The following is a 22,186-nucleotide window of genomic DNA, read 5'->3' as shown; positions in this document are numbered from 1 at the left end:
AACAGGTAATCATCCTTAATGTTCTGAGCAACATTGGATACCACGGGCCCTGTTGCAGCTGGCCTGTGATGCAGAGAACTAGCTCCTCTGTAGGGTTCAGGAGATGCAGACATCCATGTCCCTCCATTCTGAGGCACTCTCATGGTTTTCTGCCTGCCTCAGCACTGCCCACTTCTTCTGGTGTGGCTGCTGGCAGGATATTATTCTGGGTGCTCTCATTGGGCCTGCTGGTTCCCTGGTTGACCCGCTGTCCTTAACTGGATGGCACTCTTAGTGGCGGGTTCTTGATTGACTGTCCCTAGGAAGATCTTGACACTGTTAAGGCAACAGGCTCCAGTGCGGTTAGGACCTAAAAATGTCCCCAGTGGCAGAAAAATTTCCAAGATGGGATGATTCCATCCATTGAGTTTGATAGAAAACATGTGCAAGAGATCTTACCCTTGTCCTACTCTGTAATATCCAGGGGGGCAGCCACAGAGATAGCCTCCTTCTGTGTTTGAGCAGCCATATGAGCATGGATTCTTGTAAGATGAACATTCATTCACATCATGACAGCTATTGGCAAACTCGTCAAAGTTATATCCAGAAGGGCAGGCACATTTGTAGCTGCCAAGCGTATTATAACAGGTCGCAGATCCACAAGAAGTTGGATTGGAGCATTCATTCTCATCTAAATGGAAAAGATGTGGCATTTAGAGAAGTTATAATACAAGCTTTCCTGCTCTGATGTTTCAACCTGACCCAACCTGATTCCCTGTTATGGTCCTAGTTCTGAACTCTGGACCCACTTACCTCAGGGCTGCTGCGACACGAAGAGCAACCCAATCTTCCACTTCTCTTCATCAGTGGGCTGTGCTGCCTTACAGGCTCCATTATAAAGAGATCTGAGGTTCAATGCCTGGGAGCCCTAGCTTCACCATTTGGATACAAGGACTGCACCTTATACTTCCCATGTGCTGAAAACTGGGTGAGCCAAATGTCTGGGCCTGTGTCTTTAACCAATAGATCAGTACATTTCCTTTGTTTAACTGACAATGTTGTTCTTTTGGTCGGAATGAAATGACCGGTTTGTTTCATTGTGAAAGCCCGTATATTCAATAGACATGCAAAGTGTTCATTTTTTTCATGAATATTTACCAATATGTTTACAACCCTTCTATTATTAATGGAACATATACATGAAACATATACTTTAATCTTCATATAGACAGGGCAAATCAATTTTTTAGTAGCAGTGTGGAGGGCAAGTTAATAGAATGCATACAAAATAGTTTTCTAGGTCAATGTGTCAAGGGACCAATAAATGATCATAATTGATAGAATTTTATATTGAGCTTGACAGTGATTCAGTTAAGATTTTTAATCATTCATAGGATGGGGGCATGGCTAGCAACAGGCAGTTAAAAGTCAACCACATTAAACTGGATCTAGAGTCACATTTAGGTTAGGCCATGTCCTTCCCAAAAGGACATTCATGACCTAGGTGGGTTTTTATGACAATCCAATGGTTACTTATAATAGCTTTTTGTTCCAGATTTATTTATTAATTAAGAGAATTTAAATTGCCCAGCTGCTATGATGTGATTTGAAGTCATTGAGAGAATTTTCTCCCCGTCGGGCGGGCCGGTCGGGAGCGAGTGTGGAGCCGATTGCCGCCCGCGATCGGCTGCGCGCTGCAATTTTACGTGGGCAGGCCAGTTAAGGCCCACCCAGCGTGATGTGCACCTGGAAGCGCTCAGCACTACTTGTGCGGGCGAGGAGAAGAGGGAGAGTCAGGGCCTGCGCTCTTTCGTGCAGCACTTTGGAGTACTAGTCCAGTAACGTAATGACTTTGCTACTGTCTGAAACAAAATAAACTATTTAAGTGTGAGGGATGAGTTGGTTAAGGTAGATTAGGAAGCTGGATGAAAATATATGATGGTAGATAAGCAATGGTAAATACTTAAAGAATTAATTCATTTTTTTCAACAATATACATTCCCTTAAAGAATAAAAACCCCACAGGAAAGTGGTCCAACTGTAACTAACAAGTGAGGTCAATGATAGTATTAGATTAAAGGAAGAGGCTTATAATGTTACCAAAAAGAGTTGCAAGCCTAAGGATTTGGAAGATTTTAAAATTTGGCAAAGGATGACCAAGAAATTGATAAAGAAAGAGAACACAGGTTCTGAGGATAAACTAGCTAAAGACATAAAAAGATTGTATAAGTTCCTATAGGTATATAAAAAGAAAGATATTAGTGAAAGTAAACATGACAAACATGCAGAGACAGAAGAAACTGTAATGCGGAATAAGGAAATGGCAGATACATTAAACAAATATGTTGGAGACAAAGAAACATTCAGGAAGTAGTGGCTATACCAAGGATCTGGTGAAAATAAGCTGCTTGAGGGAATTAGTATTAGTTTTTTAGAAATGCGATAGTACTGGAGAAATTATTGGGACTAAAAGTTGACAAGTCCTGTGGACCTTGTAGCCTACACCCTTGAATTTTAAGAGGTGGCTACAGAGATCGGACATGCATTGGTTCTGATTTTCCAAAATTGCCTGGATTGGTCTCCTGGCTTGGAAAGTAGTAAATGTAACCCTACTACTCAAGAAAGGGGAAAGAAATCAAGAACCAATAGATCAGACAGCCTGACATCAATCGTGCAGAAAATGCGAGAATCCTATCTTCAGGACATGATAAGCGGCCACTTAAAAAATCATATTATAATTAGCAGGGTCAGCATGGCTTTATGAAATGGAAGGAGTGTTTGACAAATCAGTTAGAGTTTTTTTGAAGACGTAACTGGTAGGATGTATAAGGGGGAAACTAGAGGAGGTAGCACATTTGGATTTTTAAAAAGCATTCAAGAATGGGGGAAGTGGGGGGCAAGGCAGTGGTTAGGCTGAAGGAAGTACTCAAGCACATGCCAGGGGGATTGGGTGGGTGGAGGTGAGAGAAGCAGCCACGCACTTGGAAAAGCTTGTCAAAAGTGAGCATTCTTCCACATTTGAGACCATTCAGCTGCAGCTCCCTAGACATGCTTGGACTTGGGCTTCTGAAGATTTTCTGCCCACTCAAGTAACACAGAAGCATGAAAATGCCACCAGATGCTCGAGAATTTTTTACCCCTGCAGGCTGCAAATTAATGTGTGTTTTAGAGGCAGCAGAGTAATTGGCCAACTGGGCAAGTTGTACAATCCCCTTGCAAAAGATGGCCATGGTGCAGTCACTGCTGGAGGTGCTCACACCTCCTTGCAATGTATTGATTAAGGTTTTCACCAGTATCCCACATGGTTCAAGCTAACAACACAGCCTTGCAGTGCAGGTTAGGTGAATGTCTGTGCCTGAGCTGAGAGCACAGCATGCAGTCCAATGGCCAAAGCTGCCACCAATCGGTTAAGTGGAGTAGAGCGGAGGTGGGTGGGGTTTCAGACAACCAATGACTGCACTACACACTGGCCATCTAAGTGGTGGCCAGCACTCTGCTGCATGCATGAAGGGGCCTTCAGACTTAACCAAGAGGGGTTCTTAGTACACCCAAGCTAACCCAGGTGTCTCTCTCTTTGATCCTGCAGGAGGAGAACATCAGGATCCTGGAGCCTGATGATTTAATGGTATGCCTCATGGCTTTTACAGGGAGCAGTGAAGAAGAGAGCGGTGGAGGCGCCTGGCTTGGCGAAAGGAGGAGCATCTCCCTCAAGGTGAAGGGGCGGCAGAACCTGCCCAGCACGCAGCTAGAGATCCATAGCGAACCATCGTCCATAGATGCCTTGCTGGACCCAGGTCTACAGATGGCGCCTGTCATTCCTGCAGATGACTGAGAACAAGTGTCATGGAAGACCGCGTATGTCTAGGGAACTAGTTGGTCACATACACCACCTGTTGCTGGATCCACTACCAGTGGCCGTGAAAGTGACCTCATTGCTCAATTTTTACGCCAGTGGCTCCTTCCAGGGATCCACAGGTGACCTGTGTGGGATCTCGCAAGCCTCCATGCACAAGCGTATCCAGGAAGTCATGGATGCCATCTTCGCGAAAGCACAGAACTTTGTGCATTTCGCCCGGGATCAAGAAAGCCAGGAAGCAAGAGCGCTGGGATTTGCGCAAAGCTCAGATTTTCCACAAGTGCAGCGTGTGCATCCACTGCACTCATGTGGCGCTTAGATCTCTGTGGCAAAAAGCAGTCAATAGCAGTCAAAGGAAAATCCAAAGGAGTTTTATAAGTATATAGGGGTAAGAGGATAACCAGGGAGAGAGTAGGGCCCATTAGGGTCCAAAGTGACAAGCTGTATGAGGAGCCGGAAGACGTAGTTGAGGTTTTAAATGAATACTTTGCATCTGTATTCACTATAAAGAAGGACGATGTAAGTATAGAAATCAGGGAGGAGGACGGTGATATACTCGAACGAATTAGCATTGGGAGGGAGGTATTAACGGTTTTAGCAGGCTTAAAAGTGGATAACTCCCCAAGCCCAGATGAGCAGTCAGGCTGCTGTGGGAGGCAAGGGAGGAGATTGCAGGGGTCCTGACATTAATTTTCAAATCCTCTCTGGCCAGAGGAGAGGTGCCAGAGGACTGGAGGATAGCTAATGTGGTACCATTATACAGGAAGGGTGGTAGAGATAAACCAGGGAACTATAGGCCAGTGAGCCCAACATCAGTGGTAGGGAAACTTTTGGAAAAAATTCTGAGGGACAGAATTAATCTCCACTTGGAGAGGCAAGGATTAACTAAGGATAGTCAGCATGGCTTTGTCAGGGGGAGATCATGTCTAACAAATGTGATTGAATTTTTTGAGGAGATGACTAGGTGTGTAGACAAGGTTAGTACAGTTGATGTAGTCTACATGGACTTATGTAAGGTTTTTGACAAGGTCTCGCATGGAAGATTGGTCAAGAAGGTAAGATCCAGGGCAATTTGGCAAACTGGATCCAAAATTGGCTTAGTGGCAGGAGGCAGAGAGTGATGGTAGAAGGTTGTTTTTGTGACTGGAAGCCCATGTCCGGTGGCGTACTGCAGGGTTTGGTGCTGGGTCTCTTGTTGTTTGTTGTGTACATTAACGACCTAGACATGAATGTAGGAGGTATGATCAGTGAGTTCGCAGATGACATGCAAATTGGTGGTGTGGTAAATAGCGAGGAGGAAAGCCTTAGACTACAGGACGATACAGGTGGGCTGGTCAGATGGGCAGAACAGTGGCAAATGGAATTTAATCCTGAAAAGTGTGAGGTGATGCATTTTGGGAGGAATAACAAGGCAAGGGAGTACGCGATGAATGATAAGACCCTAGGAAGTACAGAGGATCAGAGGGGCCTTGGTGTGCATGTCCATAGATCCTTGAAGGCAGCAAGACAAGTAGATTGGGTGGTTAAGAAGGCATATGGTCTGCTTGCCTATATCAGACAAGGCATTGAATACAAGAGCAGGGAGGGTATGATGGAGCTGTATAAAGCATTAGTTAGGCCACATCTGGAGTACTGTGTGCAGTTCTGGTCGACATGTTATAGGAAAGATGTGATTGCACTAGGGAGGGTGCAGAGAAGATTCACCAGGATGTTGCCTGGGCTGGAGTGTTTCAGCTACGAAGAGAGACAAGATAGGCTGAGGTTGTTTTCCTCAAGCATAGATAGCTGAGGTGTACAAAATTATGAGGGACATAGATAGTATAGAAAGGAAGAACCTTTTCCCCTTAGTGGAGGGGTCAGTAACCAGGCAGCATAGATTTAAGGTAAAGGGCAGGAGGTTTAGAGGGGATTTGAGGAAAAATGTTTTCACCCAGAAGGTGAGGGTATCTGGAACTCACTGCCTGAAAGGATGATAAAGGCGGGAACCCTCACAGCATTTAAGAAGTTTTAGATGAACACTTGAAATGCCATAGCATACAAGGCTATGGGCCAAGTGTTGGAAAATGGGATTACAGTAGATAGGGGCTTGATGACCAGCACAGACACAATGGACCCAAGGGCCTCTTTCCATGTTGTAAAACTCAATGACCCTATGAGCCACAAGGGCTTCCACTCGCTGAATGTTCAGCTGGTGTGCGACCACCTCAAACACAACCTGCAGGTCTGCGTTCACGACTCCCACATCCTTTATAGGTCTCAGATCCATGACATCTTCCAGGGTCAAGAGAGGCTGCAAGGTTGGCTCCTCTGGGACAAGGGCTACCTACAGAGGACGTGGCTGATGACACCCATGCAGCGACCTCAGACTGCAGCAGAGCGACGGTTCAGTGAGCCTTATACCACGATCTGGACTTTGGTGGATCAAATGACAGGCATTTTGAAAATGAGGTTCTGGTGCCTCGACAAGTCTAGTGGAGCACTGCAACACAGTCCCCAGAGGGTGTCACACATCATTGTCACTTGCTGCATGCTCCACAACCTGGCACTGCAAAGTAGGGAGAACCTGGCTGAGGAGGAGATGGAGGAGCTGCATGTACCCTCCCATGAGGAGGATGTTGAAGGGGATGATGATGATGAGGTCCTTGAAGGGAAGGATGATGTCATCGCACTGACCATATGACGTAGGCGTGCTCAGGAGGCTCGCATAGCCACATGATTCGTGGAGGATGATGACGAGATGCAGTGAGGACAGTCCTGACATCCTCACCTTGTCTTTGTGAATGATTAACTCCTGTGTGGCTGATGGCAGTGCACATTCCCTCAGTGCTCAGGCTCATGTCATGGAGATGCAGCGGAGGCCCTAACAGTTGCTAGACTCCAGGAGGATGATGACGACAAGCAGTGAGGACACTCCATAGATGTTCACATAGCCTCTGCAAATGCCTGACTTCTGTCTGGCTGAGGGCAGCTCACTTGCACTCTGTGATCAGTGTCATATCATAGAGACACAGCCATGAAACGTTAAGTGTACCTGGTCCTTTGTCAGCCTTCAGCACCTGTTCCCTTCAGGAGCACCGTGTCACTGATCACAGATGCGAAAGAGATGGGGGCCAGCCCCATCTCAAAGGTGCTAAGAGCACACGGAGAGAATAATGGAACTCTGTGACGTCTGCCCACGGCATTCTGGCAGCAATGACAAGCACCATCGAGGTACAGTGTCCAGTGTGTGTGAAGCTGGACCATTACATTGGTCTGGAGGTTAGACACTGCACAGGGAAGAGGCCCTGGACTGAGACACATGCCTTTATCTTGTGCAGAACACAAGGTTTCACATCTGAGTTACATGAACACTGCTCATCATAACAAGGAGCCATAGACAAGACGACATTCTTGGGAGTTTATTTACAATAGTGAACATTATGTACAAGTGATTAACACCCATTCCCAGGCTGTGTAATTATGTCTTCTTAACCTTCCTAACCCTGTTGCTACCTCTTGGTCTTTCCCCAACATCCACAGCAAAGGTGGAGGCAGACAGATGACTGCTACGCCCTGTCTGTGATGACCTTGGCGGGCGTCGCCTGGAGGGTCCCAGCCTGCTTTCAGTGTCCTCCTGTGTGGCAGTGGTATCCTCCTTGGCCTGTGGAGCTGGAGCTGCTGAGGTCACAGGAAGAGGGGGTTCAGATGGGCTGGTCACTACCAGAGTCACCTGGGGTGGATGGCCCCGGGTGGGAGGCACCTGCTGATCCTCCTCCCTATGGGTGCCCAAGGGCCCCTGGCTGACTCTATGAGAAGAAGGGGCAGCTGAAGTGAGATTGAGCTGTCCTACACCCCTCTTGCATAGACACTTGGGAGGCCAACTATGCCATCAGCGATTGAGTTCAGCCCATGCAGCAGTGCAGGACCGATAACCTGGTCCAAAGGTCTCCACGGCGGTCACCATCCTACCAGTGTAGACCTTGGTGGTTGGCAAGCCAGTACTATCACCTCCGACTGAAGGCAGATGAACTCTGCCTTGCAATCTGAGCAGTGCAATGGACACCCCTTCCTGATGTTCCTGAGCTTGCCTTTGCACCTTCAGCAACTGAGGTTTGATCAAGTCCAGAGGCTCGGCACCTGACTCGGGCATAGCAGATTTCTGGCTTCCAGCAGTCCTCCGAGTGCCAGGGACCTGGGAAGTCCCTGCCGCCACCTGCTATGGATCGGACTGTGCTATGTGCTCACCAGATTGTGACCCCAAGACTGGGTCCTAGGACTAGGTCCCATCCAGGCGTGTGTCTCTGCGCTGGTAGAGGGTGTGGGTGAGCGATGTGACGGGCCTTCAATTAGGGTGTCATCAGATTCTTCTTCCTGTGGTGTCTTCAGGGCTTCAGTTGAGGACCTGGCTCGTGGACCCCTTCGGCTGCTTCCAAGAGGTGCGAAAGCAAGGAAAGATAATTAGTGCCTGACAGGGGCTGTGCAACAGGGGGACTGACTCACTGCATAGATGTCTGATGGATGTTGTACTGCTGTATCCTTACTTGGTTGAGCACCGCCGGCCTCACCATCAGCACAGGAATGGCCCAGATCGTCGCTGGCCAGCTGGATGGCTCTGTTTTCAAAGTCTGTGAGGACCTTGATGTCAGGCATTCCTCCACCAGTCTGCGACCTCTCCCTTTTGTTGTGCGCCAGCTCATCCTGCATGAAGACAGATGGAGTGTGTGTAAGCAGGGCGCCTGCCAGGCCAGGAGAGAAGGATGCCTGGCATGTGTGGGTAGTGAGTGATGCCATGGATGGGATGAGGACATGATCCACAGGGCAGATGAAGGTGTGTGTGAGAGAGTGAATGGTGATGTGGCTTGATCTGGCAGTGAGTGAGGTCCCTGTGCATGTATGATGGGTTTGTGAGTGTGAGAGTTGAGAGTAATGAGATGAGTGATTTACCCTGGCAGAACGGAGGAGATCATTCATCCTCTGTTAACACTGGGTGACTGTCCTCTTTTGCAGTACGTTGGCATTGACCACCGCTGCCACCGCCTCCCATGCTGGATTGGCGGCCTTGCGCTGGTCGTCGCCCAGAGCTGGGGTAGAGGACTTCACAGTGGGCCTCCACTGTGTCTAGTAGGCGCCTGAGGGAGACATTGCTAAATTTGGGGGCAGCATGTCTCCTCCCTTTGGCAGCCATGACTTTGCAGCAGCTTCCAATCCCTTACTCAGTGCTAGCTCTGCGCAGGGGCGCCTTTGAAATATGGCGCCCAGATTTCTGGAGGCCTGAGGTGTCAGCAGTGCGGGCAAATCACAGGCCCACCCCACCAGCGATCCAGCGTGTTTCCTGGGAATACATTATTAATGAGACAGGATGCACCTGGAATGGGACGAAAAGGCGCAAATACCTGCCATTGAGGCCGGAGGGTAAAATGTCCTTTTCCCGGCCCGCTTTCGCATTTTGTGCAAATGTGGGACGATTCCACCCAAGTGAGCGGGCAGGAATATAATATGGATCTGTGAAGTTATCCACTCTGAGAGGAAACATTGAAAAGTAGAATACTTCTTAAATGGAAGGTTTATATCCAGAGGGACCTGGGTGTCCTTGTCTATGAATCACAGTATGTTAAAATACAGATACAGCAAGCATTTAGAAGAGAAGTTGAACATTAGTCTTTATTACAAAGGGATTTGAGTATAAGAGTGTCTTACTGCAATTGTATAGGGGCTCAGTGAGATCACACCTAGAGTAATGTGTACAGTTTTGGTTTCCTTACTTAAGGAGGAATATGTGAAGGCTTACCAGACTGATTTCTTGAATGAGGAGATTGTCCTATGAGTGGCAATTGAGTAGACTAGGTCTATATTCCCTAGTGTTGAAGAAGAGGTGATCTCGTTGAAACAGATAGGCCAGAATTTTATTCCCCTGGGAGCGGGCTGGGAGTGAGGGGACATAAAATCTGATGGGATGTCAGAGGGTGTCATGCCTGTCGCCTTCCTGCCTCTGCTGGTATTTTACCACTAGAGGGGTAAAGTGGTGGGTAGCGCTCCCCCGCCTTGTGTCAACTGGGCCAATAAAACCTGGTGGTTTTATGATCTTGGAGGGGGCAGGTCCCCCCTGATTGGGCACCTTCTGACCCATGGAGGGCCCCCAGCAGAACAGGCCATTTCCATGGAAAGACCCCTCCTGCCTGATTGGGCCTGTGATCCCCGACCCAACTTAACTGAACCTTGAGTCTGCTCTGCGGTTGCTGGTCTGGAATTGTTACAGTCCCAGCAGTGGCTGCTGCTGCCAGTGGTGCTGCTGGGTCTGAAGAGGTGCTGGTCCTCCGATTGGCTGGCAGCTCTTTAAGGCGGGGCATGCTGCCTCAGATGGATGGAAGCCACGACTTTAGGCAACTAATTGCCTGAACTATGTTAAATGTGGCTTACAGAGCCACGGAGACGGGTCGCCCTGACTTTTTCGGCAGTGAATGGGGCCCCCATTTCCACATGAAATCCTAGCCATAAAATTCTCAAGGGGTTCAATAGAGTAGATGTTCGGAGAATGTTTCTCCATTTGGGGAGTTTAGAACTGGAGAACATAATCTCAGAATAAGGATTCAGCCATTTAGGGTTGAAATGAAAATAAATTTCTTCATTTAAAGAATTGTAAAACTTTGGAATTCTCTACTTTAGAGTGCTGTGAATGCTCAATAGTTGAATATATTCAAGTTAGAGATTGATAAGAATTTTGGACACTATGGAAATCAAGGGATGTGGGGACACTGCTGCAATGCGTAGTGCAGGTAGATCAGCCACAATGTTATTTAATGGTGGAGCAGCTCAAAGTGGCCTATTCCAGTTCCTTTTCTTACGTTCTTGTGAAATAAGCAATTTGTCTGGAAACTTTTGCATCAAGCATGTATGTGTTGGTTTTGACATCTAAAAAATTAAAAGGTGTGAAACCGTAGTGAAATGTTCAACCTAATATGGTTGTATATAATATGGGATCTCTGACTTTAATTGTCTCTCCTATTGTCTTCACTCTATTCTCCATTTATAGCCAGGACTTTTCTATCTTAATATTTACCATGTCTTTGTAACCCAAGTTTCCTTGTGTCCATTCATGTGTACATTTTGGCTGATCCTCTGAAATCTAGTCCATTACTTCTACCACCCTCCTTTTTCTTCTCTTAAGCCCTTCTCCCCTGCCTCCACACTTTCCTGTTAACCAGTCATGTCTCCTTTTATTTCTTCTCCCTCAGGTCCTTATGAGCAGCAAGCACTACATCTTCAACCTACTATCTTGCTGAGCTCCCAAAATGGCAAGCCTGCTAGGAATTATTCTTGCCAACCTCTTTCAGGTCCCACTCATTCCTCCCACTGCTGATCCCATGGATTCTCCCAGCAGATCAGCAATCGCTATCACCCTCTAAAATGTCTGTTCACTTGTTAACAAGACCATAATCATATTGTGGATAATTGCATTGGTATCATGACCTCTACAGAAACTTGGCTCTCTTGTGATAACCCTTAGTGAGGCCTCCCCGCCCGGTTATACTTTCCAACATCTGTCATGGCCAAACTGCCACATTGGCGGTGTGGCCCTTCTTACCAAATCTCACCTTGGTCTGTCCCCCTAATTCTCTTGTACATCCCACCTTGCTCCACCTCTCTAGCTTGTCTTTCTCCTACAGCCTCTGCACTAAGCAACTTCTCATCCTCAGTGATTTTAATCTCCATTTTAACACACCATGCCCTCTCTCTTCTGAGTTCACTGCCCTTCAATCATACCTTAACCTCTCCCTCAAATAAATGCCCTACCCATTTGTGGCCACCTCCTTGATCTTGCCATCTCATGTGGTCTCTCTCTATTCTTCAATTGGCTTAATCACAGACAAGGCTATATTCTGTACAGGGGCATATACTAACCATAGCATAGTGGTTATGTTACTAGACTAGGTCTGCATTAATGGAAAGGTGAGTTTAAATCCCATCATGACAGCTGGGGAATTTAAATTAGTTTAATTAAATAAATCTGGAATAAGCTAGTACCAGTTGGCGACCACAAAACTACAGGATTGTTGTAAAAACACATCTGGTTCATTAATGTCCTCGAGGGAAAGAAATCAGCTGCTTTACCTCGTCTGGTCAATATATGACTCCAGACCCACAGCAATGTGGTTGACTCTTAACTGGCCTCTGACATGGCCTACCAAGCCACCCGGTTTCATTAAAGAAGGTGACTCACCACCATCTTTTCAATGGCCAGCGATGACCACATCTCTTGAATGAAAAAAAAAATTGTGAAGGAATGCTGCTGGTATGGTTGACTGACCAAACTATATTATCACAAACAACATGGCAATGCATTACAGCTGAACAGCATTTTCTTGATGGAGGAATATTTCATATTTAGCTAATTTATGTTAACTCTGCTTGGTAAAGTGAAAACAACCACTTGAACTAATTATGGTTTTCTATGCTAAAAGCAGAACAGGCTGCTAAACATCTGGTACTAGTATAGTAAATTAAAAAAAAAACTACTTACCAGTTAGGTTTCAATAACTCAAAATCATTGAAAATAGTTGTGCACAGAAAAACGATTAATGCACAAAATCATTTTTTCCTGGCCTGTTAACAGGTCTGTTATTACTTAAGAATCTAATTCAAGCAGGCTTCTCTCCAAGAAAATAGATTGTCTCTAATTGCTGTGTAATCCATTTTATTTCTGTATGGACCCGTTAGATCAATTCCTCCCACCACAAATTCCAGTTATGCAGTGAAATCTATAAAGCCAGGGAAATGCACCCACCCTGGGCCAAGTACCAAACGTTTTGCCTGTGGTAGATTCTACACTTAAAAACTAGTTCTGTCTTACTCCTTCAGTCCACATTAAAACTTCATAAAAATAGGTGGAATTCATTTCATTTGGCTACAAAAAATAACTTGTAAACCAAGATTTGGGTGAATCATGAGAAGTAAAGAGGAAAAAAAATGAAGGACTTAATTTTTTTTTAAAAATTGCAATATTTGTATTTTTTTCTCATTGATGGAATGAATGCTCAGAAACCCAAGGTAACATACTCTTCCTGTTCACCTTATGTTTAACATAATAAATTATTTAAGACCCCCACGGATAAGGACAAGCTGCAAAATCTCCTATGACAAATGTTCAATAAGGCAAAAATAGATAAGCCAGCATATTTATTTTTCAAAATATAAAAAGGACTGAATACTTATCGATGATCCCCTTAGGCTAAATTTAAAGCAATGAAAATCATCACTTTCTATTACGTTGTAAAGCCAGGAAACCATCTTTCCTATAATTCTTTAATAAATGACATTGTCCAATTCAATTTAGTAGAAAAATAAATATTTCTTATTATTTTATTTTATTTTTAACATGTTGAAAGGTTTTGTGTGCTGATTTAGATTATATTTAAATAATAAAAGTACAGACTTCTGCATCCACAGAAAAACAGTATTAACATTAACACTGGCTTCCCTCTGATACTCACCAACACACTGGTTCCACTGATAGTGCTGCATGTAGCCTTGAGGACAGCTGCACCTGTAACCTCCGAGCATGTTTTGACAACCATGCTGGCACCTGTGGCTTCCCTCACATTCGTTTACATCTGCAAAAAGACGAGGCAATTGAGAACAAAGTGAAGTTTTCCATAGTTCCCATTTTATTCTCTTCTTTCCTGAAGGTGCTGACTCATTCTAGGGTATGATTCCAAACGTGTTGGCAGGCCTCCAGTATCATCCCCAAGTGACCATTTCTCACGTTTGAGTCTAGACATTGAGCACTGGCTGGTGTACTGCATCAAAGCCACGTATGATTTGTCTTCACCAACAAACATACTTCTCAGCATGGGTCACTGGATAGTAAGGCAGAGTGGGTACTTTGCCTAACATTTTCCCCCTTGATAGCCAAATGGTATTGTTGCCAATTGTAACACTTGTACTGTCAACTGAGATTAGCTAACTCAGTGCTGTTTGGGATCAAACCCAGGATCTTTTTGTCTGTACAACATAGTATCATGTCAGGCAGTGCATGTATCCACAAAGAACCAGGACAGCTCAGCTCCCATTTTTTAACCTGTAATTCAGAAAGGGTTGCCTTTGTGATGTTAATACGTACCTGAAGCAGTCAGTCTTTCTTGTCCCAATATCAAATAATTAGCATTAAAATAAAAGCAAAATACTGTGGATACTGGGGATTTGAAAATACAAACAGAAAGTAGCAGGTCAGGCAGCACCGGTGGAGGGAGAGACAGAACAAATGTTTCGAGTCCAATAGGACTCTTCTTTGGAAGACTTGAAATGTTTTGGGGCTGTCTCTTTAATTCAAGGTAAAATGGAGTATTGAAGAGGGTCATGTGGTCTGATTTGAATTCTGGTCGACAATAAGCTTGGGTGAATTGGCTACAATGTGGATGGGGTTGTTGAGGTTGAGACTTGCTGAGCTAGGTGCAAAGTTCCCACACCTGAAAACAAAGGCAGAAGCAGCTGGGCAGACTTTCTGGCTTGGATTTTCATCCTCGAGGCAGGTAGTAGTAGTACATAATGAGGCTTGGCTGAGAGCCCAGATATCTATTAGAATAACAGAACACCTGCTCCCCGGAGGAAACAATTATTGACAGCTCAGGATTTCTGACCTCTGTGGGCAATTTCACATTTGTTGACGTAACCCAAGTGTTTGTGGTTTGTAGTTTTTGAACTTCAAAGGACCTGAATGATTGACACTTTTATTAGCTTGCTGTTTAGACTTCTTTTCATAGGAGAAAATGATCAATGGATGACACTTTTCTAAAACCATTTTTTACACATCCCACTTTGAACTGTGGTGTTCATTGTTTCTAGCAAGTTTATGTTGGGTCAATGAGCATGGAAGTGCTGGAGCCTGGCATAGGGGGCATAAATGGATATAGGGAGTTGGTGGGGAATGTTAATTGGTATAGGGGGCCTTTTAAACTTACCTTTTAAAAGGTCCCATCTTGCACACCAAGGTTCATGACTTCTCTTAGGGGCCGCGAACCACGACTCTTTAAAAACCTGGCCTGATTTCATGAAATAAGAGATAGCTATCTTTGCAATGGAGCTGGTCAGATTGGGAGTGTCAGATGCGGGCTTCTGACAGGTACAGCCTGCGCCCTTTAAAGGCACTCCCAAAAATCTCACAGCTCGGGAATGGGGTTGGGAATCTCGGAATCGGGACCCACCTGCCATTTTGAAAGGGCTCCTGAGACAACCCGACTCAGTGAAAATCCAGGACTCTTTCCATAAGATTTTGGATGGAAAGAGAGAGAAAGAGTGATGATTAAAATTGCTGAAACCTGAGAAAGAGCAAGTTTCAGGGACCATAGGGGCTTTGTGTTGGTTATTCCTCAGTCATTTTCAGCATTGAGTCAGGGTCAAAATTACTGAGGAAAACTGTCAACAGCTGTCCAAAATCAATGGAAGTGAAAGCTGGGCAATTTCTGTAATAGGTGATTTGCCAGTGCACATCCAAACAGTGCAGGGAGGCAATGGATGAGAAGATAATCAAAGGGAGAAGAAAAAGGAAAAAGGTACGATATTTTAGATATTCTTTTGATGCATAATTCAGTGCAGTTGCATTAAAACAGGTAAGAGTTTTGAAACCAGTCCCTTCTTCGCTAATATTCTTTCAACACATCTGGTCCTAACTTCAGGCTTGGCTATGATACACTTACTTCTAGACATAGTCAATTAACTTGTCAACACTCACTATTCAGACTCACACATAAAGAATGTCCACTTGGGCAAGATATCAGAGGGCTAGTAGCTCCTACAGAATTGTACCCAGATGATTAAAATTGCTGAAACCTGAGAGAGTGACTCTGATAAGACCTTTCTAAGATTGAGTTTGTTGTTCCATGTCTCTTTCAGTATGCATCAAGGCAACACTGAAGTCAGTGCTGAATTATTTTAAGTTCAATTTTGCCATGTTAAGATGCATTGCTTCATTATGATGAAAATGGTTGTCCTAGGAAACGGGGAGGATTCAAAATCACCTGGAGCCAAGGAAAACAATTTCCATCAGAGTTTGTGTTTGAGTTGACTTATGCTTTGGACAAATATGCCCCTTTAGTTTCAGCATAATTGTCAAATGGGCTTCAGCTAGGTATCATTTTCCAGAACTTTCTCAGCTGAGTTTTGGGTGAAGTACTGGTTGTATTGTAACCATTAAAAAAGTGAAATTCACTCCTTGCAGCTGTAAATCAAATCAAATCAAAATTAAAGTACTGTATAATCTTTGCTTTAACTCAAGACAAAATGTAAAGTGAAATAGAAAGTTAAACCGCCTTTAGGGATACTAATGTAACTAAACTTGAGGCCAAAGACAGCTGCAAGCTGACATTAAAACTTTACTTCAAGGTTTTTATTTCAGAATGTTAGAAAATTTTAAGGATTTCCAGAAACTGTTTTTGTGAAACACTTTACAAGTCTCTAAATGGAAAACTGGTGTAATATAAAACTAATATATTCAGAAGTTGTTCAACAGTGTAGACATGGGCTCCAATGTACATTTTAATCAAGTGCTCCTTGTTTTTATTCTTTTCACTGGATGTGGTCGTCACTGGCTAGGCCAGCATTTTTATTGCCCATCCTTAATTGCCCTTGAGAAGGTGGTGGTGAGCTGCCTTCTTGAACCACTGCAGTCCATGTGGTGTAGATACACTCACAGTGTTGTTCGGGAGGGAGTTCCAGGATTTTGACCCAGTGACAATAAAGGAACCATGATAGAGTTACAAGTGAGGATGGTGAGTGGCTTGGAGGGGAACTTCCATGTGCTGGTGTTCCCATGCATCTGCTGCCAATCAAGTGGGCAGCTTTGCCCTGGATGGTGTCCAGCTTCTTGAGTATTGTTAGAGCTGCACTCATCCAAGCAAGTGGAGAGTATTCCATCACACTCCTGACTTGTGCTTTGTAGATGGTGGACAGGCTTTGGGGAGTCAGGAGGTGAGTTACTTGCTGCAAGCTTCCTAGGGAAAAATTTTCCCCCCATCGGGGGTGAAGTGCGGGAGCAGGTGTGGGTGGGCGCGCCTCTGATCGGCGACCCCGATTGGGGGCGCACCGCCATTTTACATGGGCGGCCAATTAAAGCCCGCCCAGCGTGACGTCCGCTTGGAAGCGCTATGTGCTCCCTGTGCGGGCGGGGGGGGGGATTTCCCTCAGCCGGAGTGTGTTCTTTCGCACATGCGCACAAAAGAGCATGCAGATCTCCCTGAGGCTAAGTGCTGTCTCAGGGAGATTGGTTCCAATTTAAAATTTGTAATACAAATGATAAAAAAATTTCCCTGACATGTCCCCTCATGTGACACTGTCACATGAGTTGGGACATGTCCATAACTTTTATTAAAACCTTTAAAAAAAATTTAAATACCCTAATCCCGCCCGCGGATGAGGTTTCATGCTTTTTCTGAAGCCCGCCCGCCAACCTTAAGGTTGGACGGGCAGGTCCATTAATGATTTTAATTAGTTTCTCAATGGCCTCAATAGGCTGTTGACAGGTTGGTGGGCGCGCAGCTAACCCGACAGCGCCCCGCCGACCTGAAAATGGAAATGGCGCAGGGTGACGTCAGGAGTTCCACCTGACGTCATCCTGTGTTATTTTACGCGTCGGCGAACGGGCCCCGCCCCTGCTCGCCGACCGGAAGATCCTGCCTCTAGCCTCTGACCTGATCTTATAGCCACAGTATTTATATGGCTCATCCAGTTCAATTTATGGTCAATGGTAACCCCCAGGATATTGATAGTGGGGGATTCAGTGATGATAATGCCATTGAACATAAGGGACAATGGTTAGATTCTCTATTTTTGGAGATGGTCATTGGCTGGCACTTGTGTGGCATGAATGTTACTTGCTACTTGTCAGCCCAAGCTTGGATATTGTCCAGGTTTTGCTGCATTTGGACACGGACTGCTTCAGTATCTGAGGAGTCGCGAATGGTGCTGAACACTGTGCAATCATCAGCGAATATCCCCACTTCTGACCTTATGATGGAAGGAAGGTCACTAATGAAGCAGCTGAAGATGGTTGGGCCTTGGGCACTAAGGCCTGAGGAACTCCTACAGTGATGTCCTGGAACTGAGATAATTGACTTCCAACAACCACAACCGTTTTCCTTTGTGCTAGGTATGACACAAACCATTGGAGTGTTCCCCCCCGATTCCCATTGACTCCAGTTTTGCTAGGGCTCCTTGATTCCATGCTCGGTCAAATGCTACCTTGGTGTCAAGGGCAGGAACTCTCACCTCACCTCGGGAGTTCAGCTGTTTAGTCCATATTTAAACCAAGGCTTTAATGAGGTCAGAAGCTGAGTGACGCTGGCGGAACCCAAACTGTGCATCAGTGAGCCGGTTATTGCTAAGCAAGTGCCGCTTGATAGCACTTTTGATGACGCCTTCCATCACTTTACTGATGGGGCGGTAATTGGCCGGGTTGGATTTGTCCTGCTTTTTGTGTACTGGCTGTACCTGGGCAATTTTCCACATTGCCGGGTAGGTGCCTGCATTGTAGCTGTACTGGAACAGCTTGGTTAGGGGCACAGCAAGTTCTGGAACATAAGTCTTCAGTACTATTGCCGGAATACTGTCAGGACCCTTGGCCTTTGCAGTATCCAGTGCCTTCAAATGTTTCTTGATATCATGTAGAGTGAATCAAATTGGCTGAAGACTGGCACCTGTGATGCTGGGGACTTCCGGAGGAGGCCGAGATGGATCATCTACTCAGCACTTCTGGCTGAAGATTGTAGCAAATGCTTCAGCCTTATCTATGCACTGATGGGCTGGGCTCCCCCATCATTGAGGATGGGGAAATTTGTGGAGCCTCCTCCTCCAGTGAGTTGTTCAATTGTCGACCACCGTTTACGGCTGGATGTGGCAGGACTGCAGAGCTTAGATCTGATCCGTTGGTTGTGGGTGGCTTAGTCCTATCTATCATTTGCTGCTCATGCTATCTGGCATGCAAGTACTCCTGTGTTGTAACTTCACCAGCTTGACGCCTCATTGTTAGGTATGCCTGATGCTGTTCCTGGCATGCCCTCCTGCACTCTTCATTGAACCAGGGTTGGTCCCCTGGCTTTGTGGTAATGGTAGAGTGGGGGATATGCCAGGCCATGAGGTTACAGGTTATGGTTGAGTACAATTCTGCTACTGCTGATGGCCCACAGCACCTCATGGTTGTCCAGTCTTGAGTTACTGGATCTGTTCAAAATCTATCCCATTTAGCATGGTGATAGTGCCACATCACACAATGGAGGGTATCATCAATATGAAAACGGGACTTTGTCTCCACAAGGACTGTGCGGTGGTCACTCCTGCCAATACTGTCATGGACAAATGCATCTTCGGCAGGCAGGTTGGTGAAGATGAGGTCAAGTATGTTTTTCTCTCTTGTTGGTTCCCTCACCACCTGCTGCAGACCCAGTCCAGCAGCTATGTTCTTCAGGACTTGGCCAGCTCGGTCTGTGGTGATGCTACTGAGCCATTCTTGGTGATGGACATTGAAGTCTCCCACCCAAAGTACATTCTGCTTCCTTGCCACCCTCAGTGCTTCCTCAAAGTGGTGTTCAACATGGAGAAGCACTGATTCATCAACTGAGGGGGGAGGGGGGGCTGAAGTACATTGTAATCAGCAAGAGATTTCCTTGCCCATGTTTGAGCTGATGCCATGAAACTTCATGTGGTCCAGAGTCGATGTTGAGGGCTCCCAGGAAACTCCCTCTCGACTGTATACCACTGTGCTGCCACCTCTGCTGGGTCTGTCCTGCTGGTGGGACAGGACATACCCAGGGAAGCTGATGGTGGTGTCTGGGACATTATCTGTAAGATGCGATTCCATGAGTATGACTATATCAGGCTGTTGCTTGACTAGTCTGTGAGACAGCTCTCGCAATTTTGGCACTAGTCCCCAGATGTTAGGAAGGAAGACTTTGCAGGGTGGACAGGGTTGGGTTTGCTGCTACCGGTGCCTAGGTCAATGCCGGGTGGTCCGTCCGGTTTCATTCTTTTTATTGACCTTGTAGCAGTTTGATACAACTGAATGGCTTGCTAGGCCATCTCAGAAGGCATATAACCACATTACCGCAATCTGGAGTCACATGCAGGCCAGACCAGGTGAGGGCGGCAGATTTCTTTCCCTAAAGGGCATTAGTCCTTTTCATGTGCTAAATCAAAACCTGATGGGTTTTTGTGAAAATCGACAATGGTTTCATGGTCATCATTAGACTTTTAATTCCAGACCTTTATTGAATTCAAATGTCACCATCTGCTGCGATGCATTATCCTGGGTGTCTGTCTTACCAGTCCAGTGACAATACCACTACGCCACCACCTGCTTTGTCCTGCTTTTTGTGGACAGGATATACATGGGCAGTTTTCCACATTGCTGGGTAGATGCCAGTGTTGTAGATGTACTAGAACAGCTTGGCTAAGGGTGTAACTAGCTCTGGAGCACAAGTCTTCAGTTCTATTGCTGGGATATTGTCAGGGCCCATAGCCTTTGCAATATCCAGTGCCTTCAGCCATTTCTTGATATCCTGCTCTACACATCCTGTCTTTGGATTTGTTGGAGTGACAGATTTGACAGTGGTCCTTAGTAACTATCAATGGGTTTTGCACTTGTTTAGCCAGCAGCAGTTGGCATGAAAATGCTGCTGACTGCTGCCAATAAAACACAAAATAGAAATTATTGGTTAAAAGCAAAAATAAAAGCAAAACACTGCTTATGCTGGAAATCTGAAATAAAAGCAGAAAATGCTGGAAAAACTCAGCAGGTCTGACAGCATCTGTGGAGAGAGAAACAGAGTTAACATTTTGGGTCTGTATGACTTCTTCAGAGTAGAATTTTTGGTTCCCATCCCATCATATGTAGAAACATCTTATGGGTATTTTCTCAGTCAGACCTGATTAAACTCAATTTGGTTGCAGTGCCATGGTACAATGTTGTTGTTGTTTCCTTCACTGCGATCAGACATTGAGTAGGATAACTTAAGGCATTACATACAGTCTGTGTAGGTATGTTGAAAAAGTCAGGCCTGAAGGTACATACCCTCACAGTTTAAACCAGTGTTATCAAGGGAAAATCCTCGTTGACATTCACAGCTGAAACTTCCGGGTGAGTTCTGACAAAGCCCCTTTGATCCACACAGTGAAAGCTGTGAAGCACACTCATTGTTATCTAAAAAACAGAAAAGTAGATGGTTCAGAAAAAAACCCAATGATGGAGGCTAAGAATAACTGTCACAAAAACATGCTTTATGCCGAAAAATGATTTTTAATCCAACAGCTGGAAAACCCGAACTGAACTTTTAGAAACAGAGACTTTTTAAAACACAGACAAGAAGTGTGCCTTGAGCTCACAACAAAGATGGATACCCAATTCGCATCACTGAATCGTCCACATCCCAATCCATTAAGCGGGAGACACCATGTCTACAAAGGCCCATCAAGGTCAATGGTCTTCGGAAAATATGAGTGAGCTACATTTCTTGTCCCCATTAGCAAGATATCAAGGCAATCAGCTGGAATATAAAACAGGGGGTTCCCAGACATCAGCTCAGCAAGCTACAATGTGAATATGCTAAACCCAATCACTTGAACAATGAGACACTGGCTGAGAGAGAGGATTGCCAGACGTGAATTGAAAATGTTACAAGGGGGAATATACTAGTCACGGCCACGTTTGAATCACTGGGTAATGGACATGTGGCAGGCCTACATTTTGTGTGTTTAAACGTCCATTCTCTCTGAAGTTAGAGGAAAAGCAGCTGAGGGGCTGATGAGAGAAGACTGGGTGGGGTCTGTCTTTCATGCCTTTCTCTCTAACTCACCTTGCAAGTTTCAAATGCCATTTGCTGACCATGGCCATCCAGGGACGTCACTGTTGCAGCCAGAGATTCCCTAAAAGAATTCAACCCAGCACTACTGTTTCCAGGTGAACCAACAAATCAGCCACCTACATCTTTAATCACAAGCACACGACCACCAAATTCGGCCTGAAGCCAGCCAAGTCATCAAACTATAGCCTTCACCCCCTTTTATTTCTCTGGACTCTAAGCTGACAAACCTATTCTTCCCCGCTATTGGTGCTAGCTTCCCCAATCTATTGGTGTGCATGTGTGAACTTCCAGTTTGTGTGTGTGCATGAAAGTTGGAGCGTATCTTATTCTTTTATTTAGATCGGTTTAAGAATAATAGAGCTAAACTCTTCCTTTGTTAAACTCCAGAAAACCTGTCTGATTGGTTCTTTTATGTTCACAGTGCACAAACAGTTAAACACTCACTAAATTTTCAAGTATATCCTTTTCAAGAGAAAACCTGTTGTGGTCAAATGAGCAGAGGGAAAAGAAGGGAGCCATTCGACCCCGC

The 22,186-nt window shown here is 45.4% G+C and overlaps 1 protein-coding gene across 1 annotated transcript in view; it reads right to left on the bottom strand.

Moving 5' to 3' along the window:
- The window catches only part of fbn2 (fibrillin 2), a 401,654-nt gene that overhangs the window by 6,495 nt on the left and 372,973 nt on the right, over positions 1–22,186 (bottom strand). Inside the window, exons 61-63 of the mRNA XM_078568999.1 lie at positions 20,868–20,996; positions 13,303–13,422; positions 439–670 (exon numbers count right to left, since the gene is read on the bottom strand). Coding sequence (XP_078425125.1) covers positions 439–670; positions 13,303–13,422; positions 20,868–20,996 — 481 coding nt within the window. The remainder of the gene's footprint in view (positions 1–438; positions 671–13,302; positions 13,423–20,867; positions 20,997–22,186) is intronic.

Source organism: Cetorhinus maximus, chromosome 2 (assembly GCF_964194155.1).
Source record: "Cetorhinus maximus chromosome 2, sCetMax3.hap1.1, whole genome shotgun sequence".
NCBI classification, from domain to species: domain Eukaryota; kingdom Metazoa; phylum Chordata; class Chondrichthyes; order Lamniformes; family Cetorhinidae; genus Cetorhinus; species Cetorhinus maximus.
This window is presented reverse-complemented; position numbering and strand designations above follow the sequence as displayed.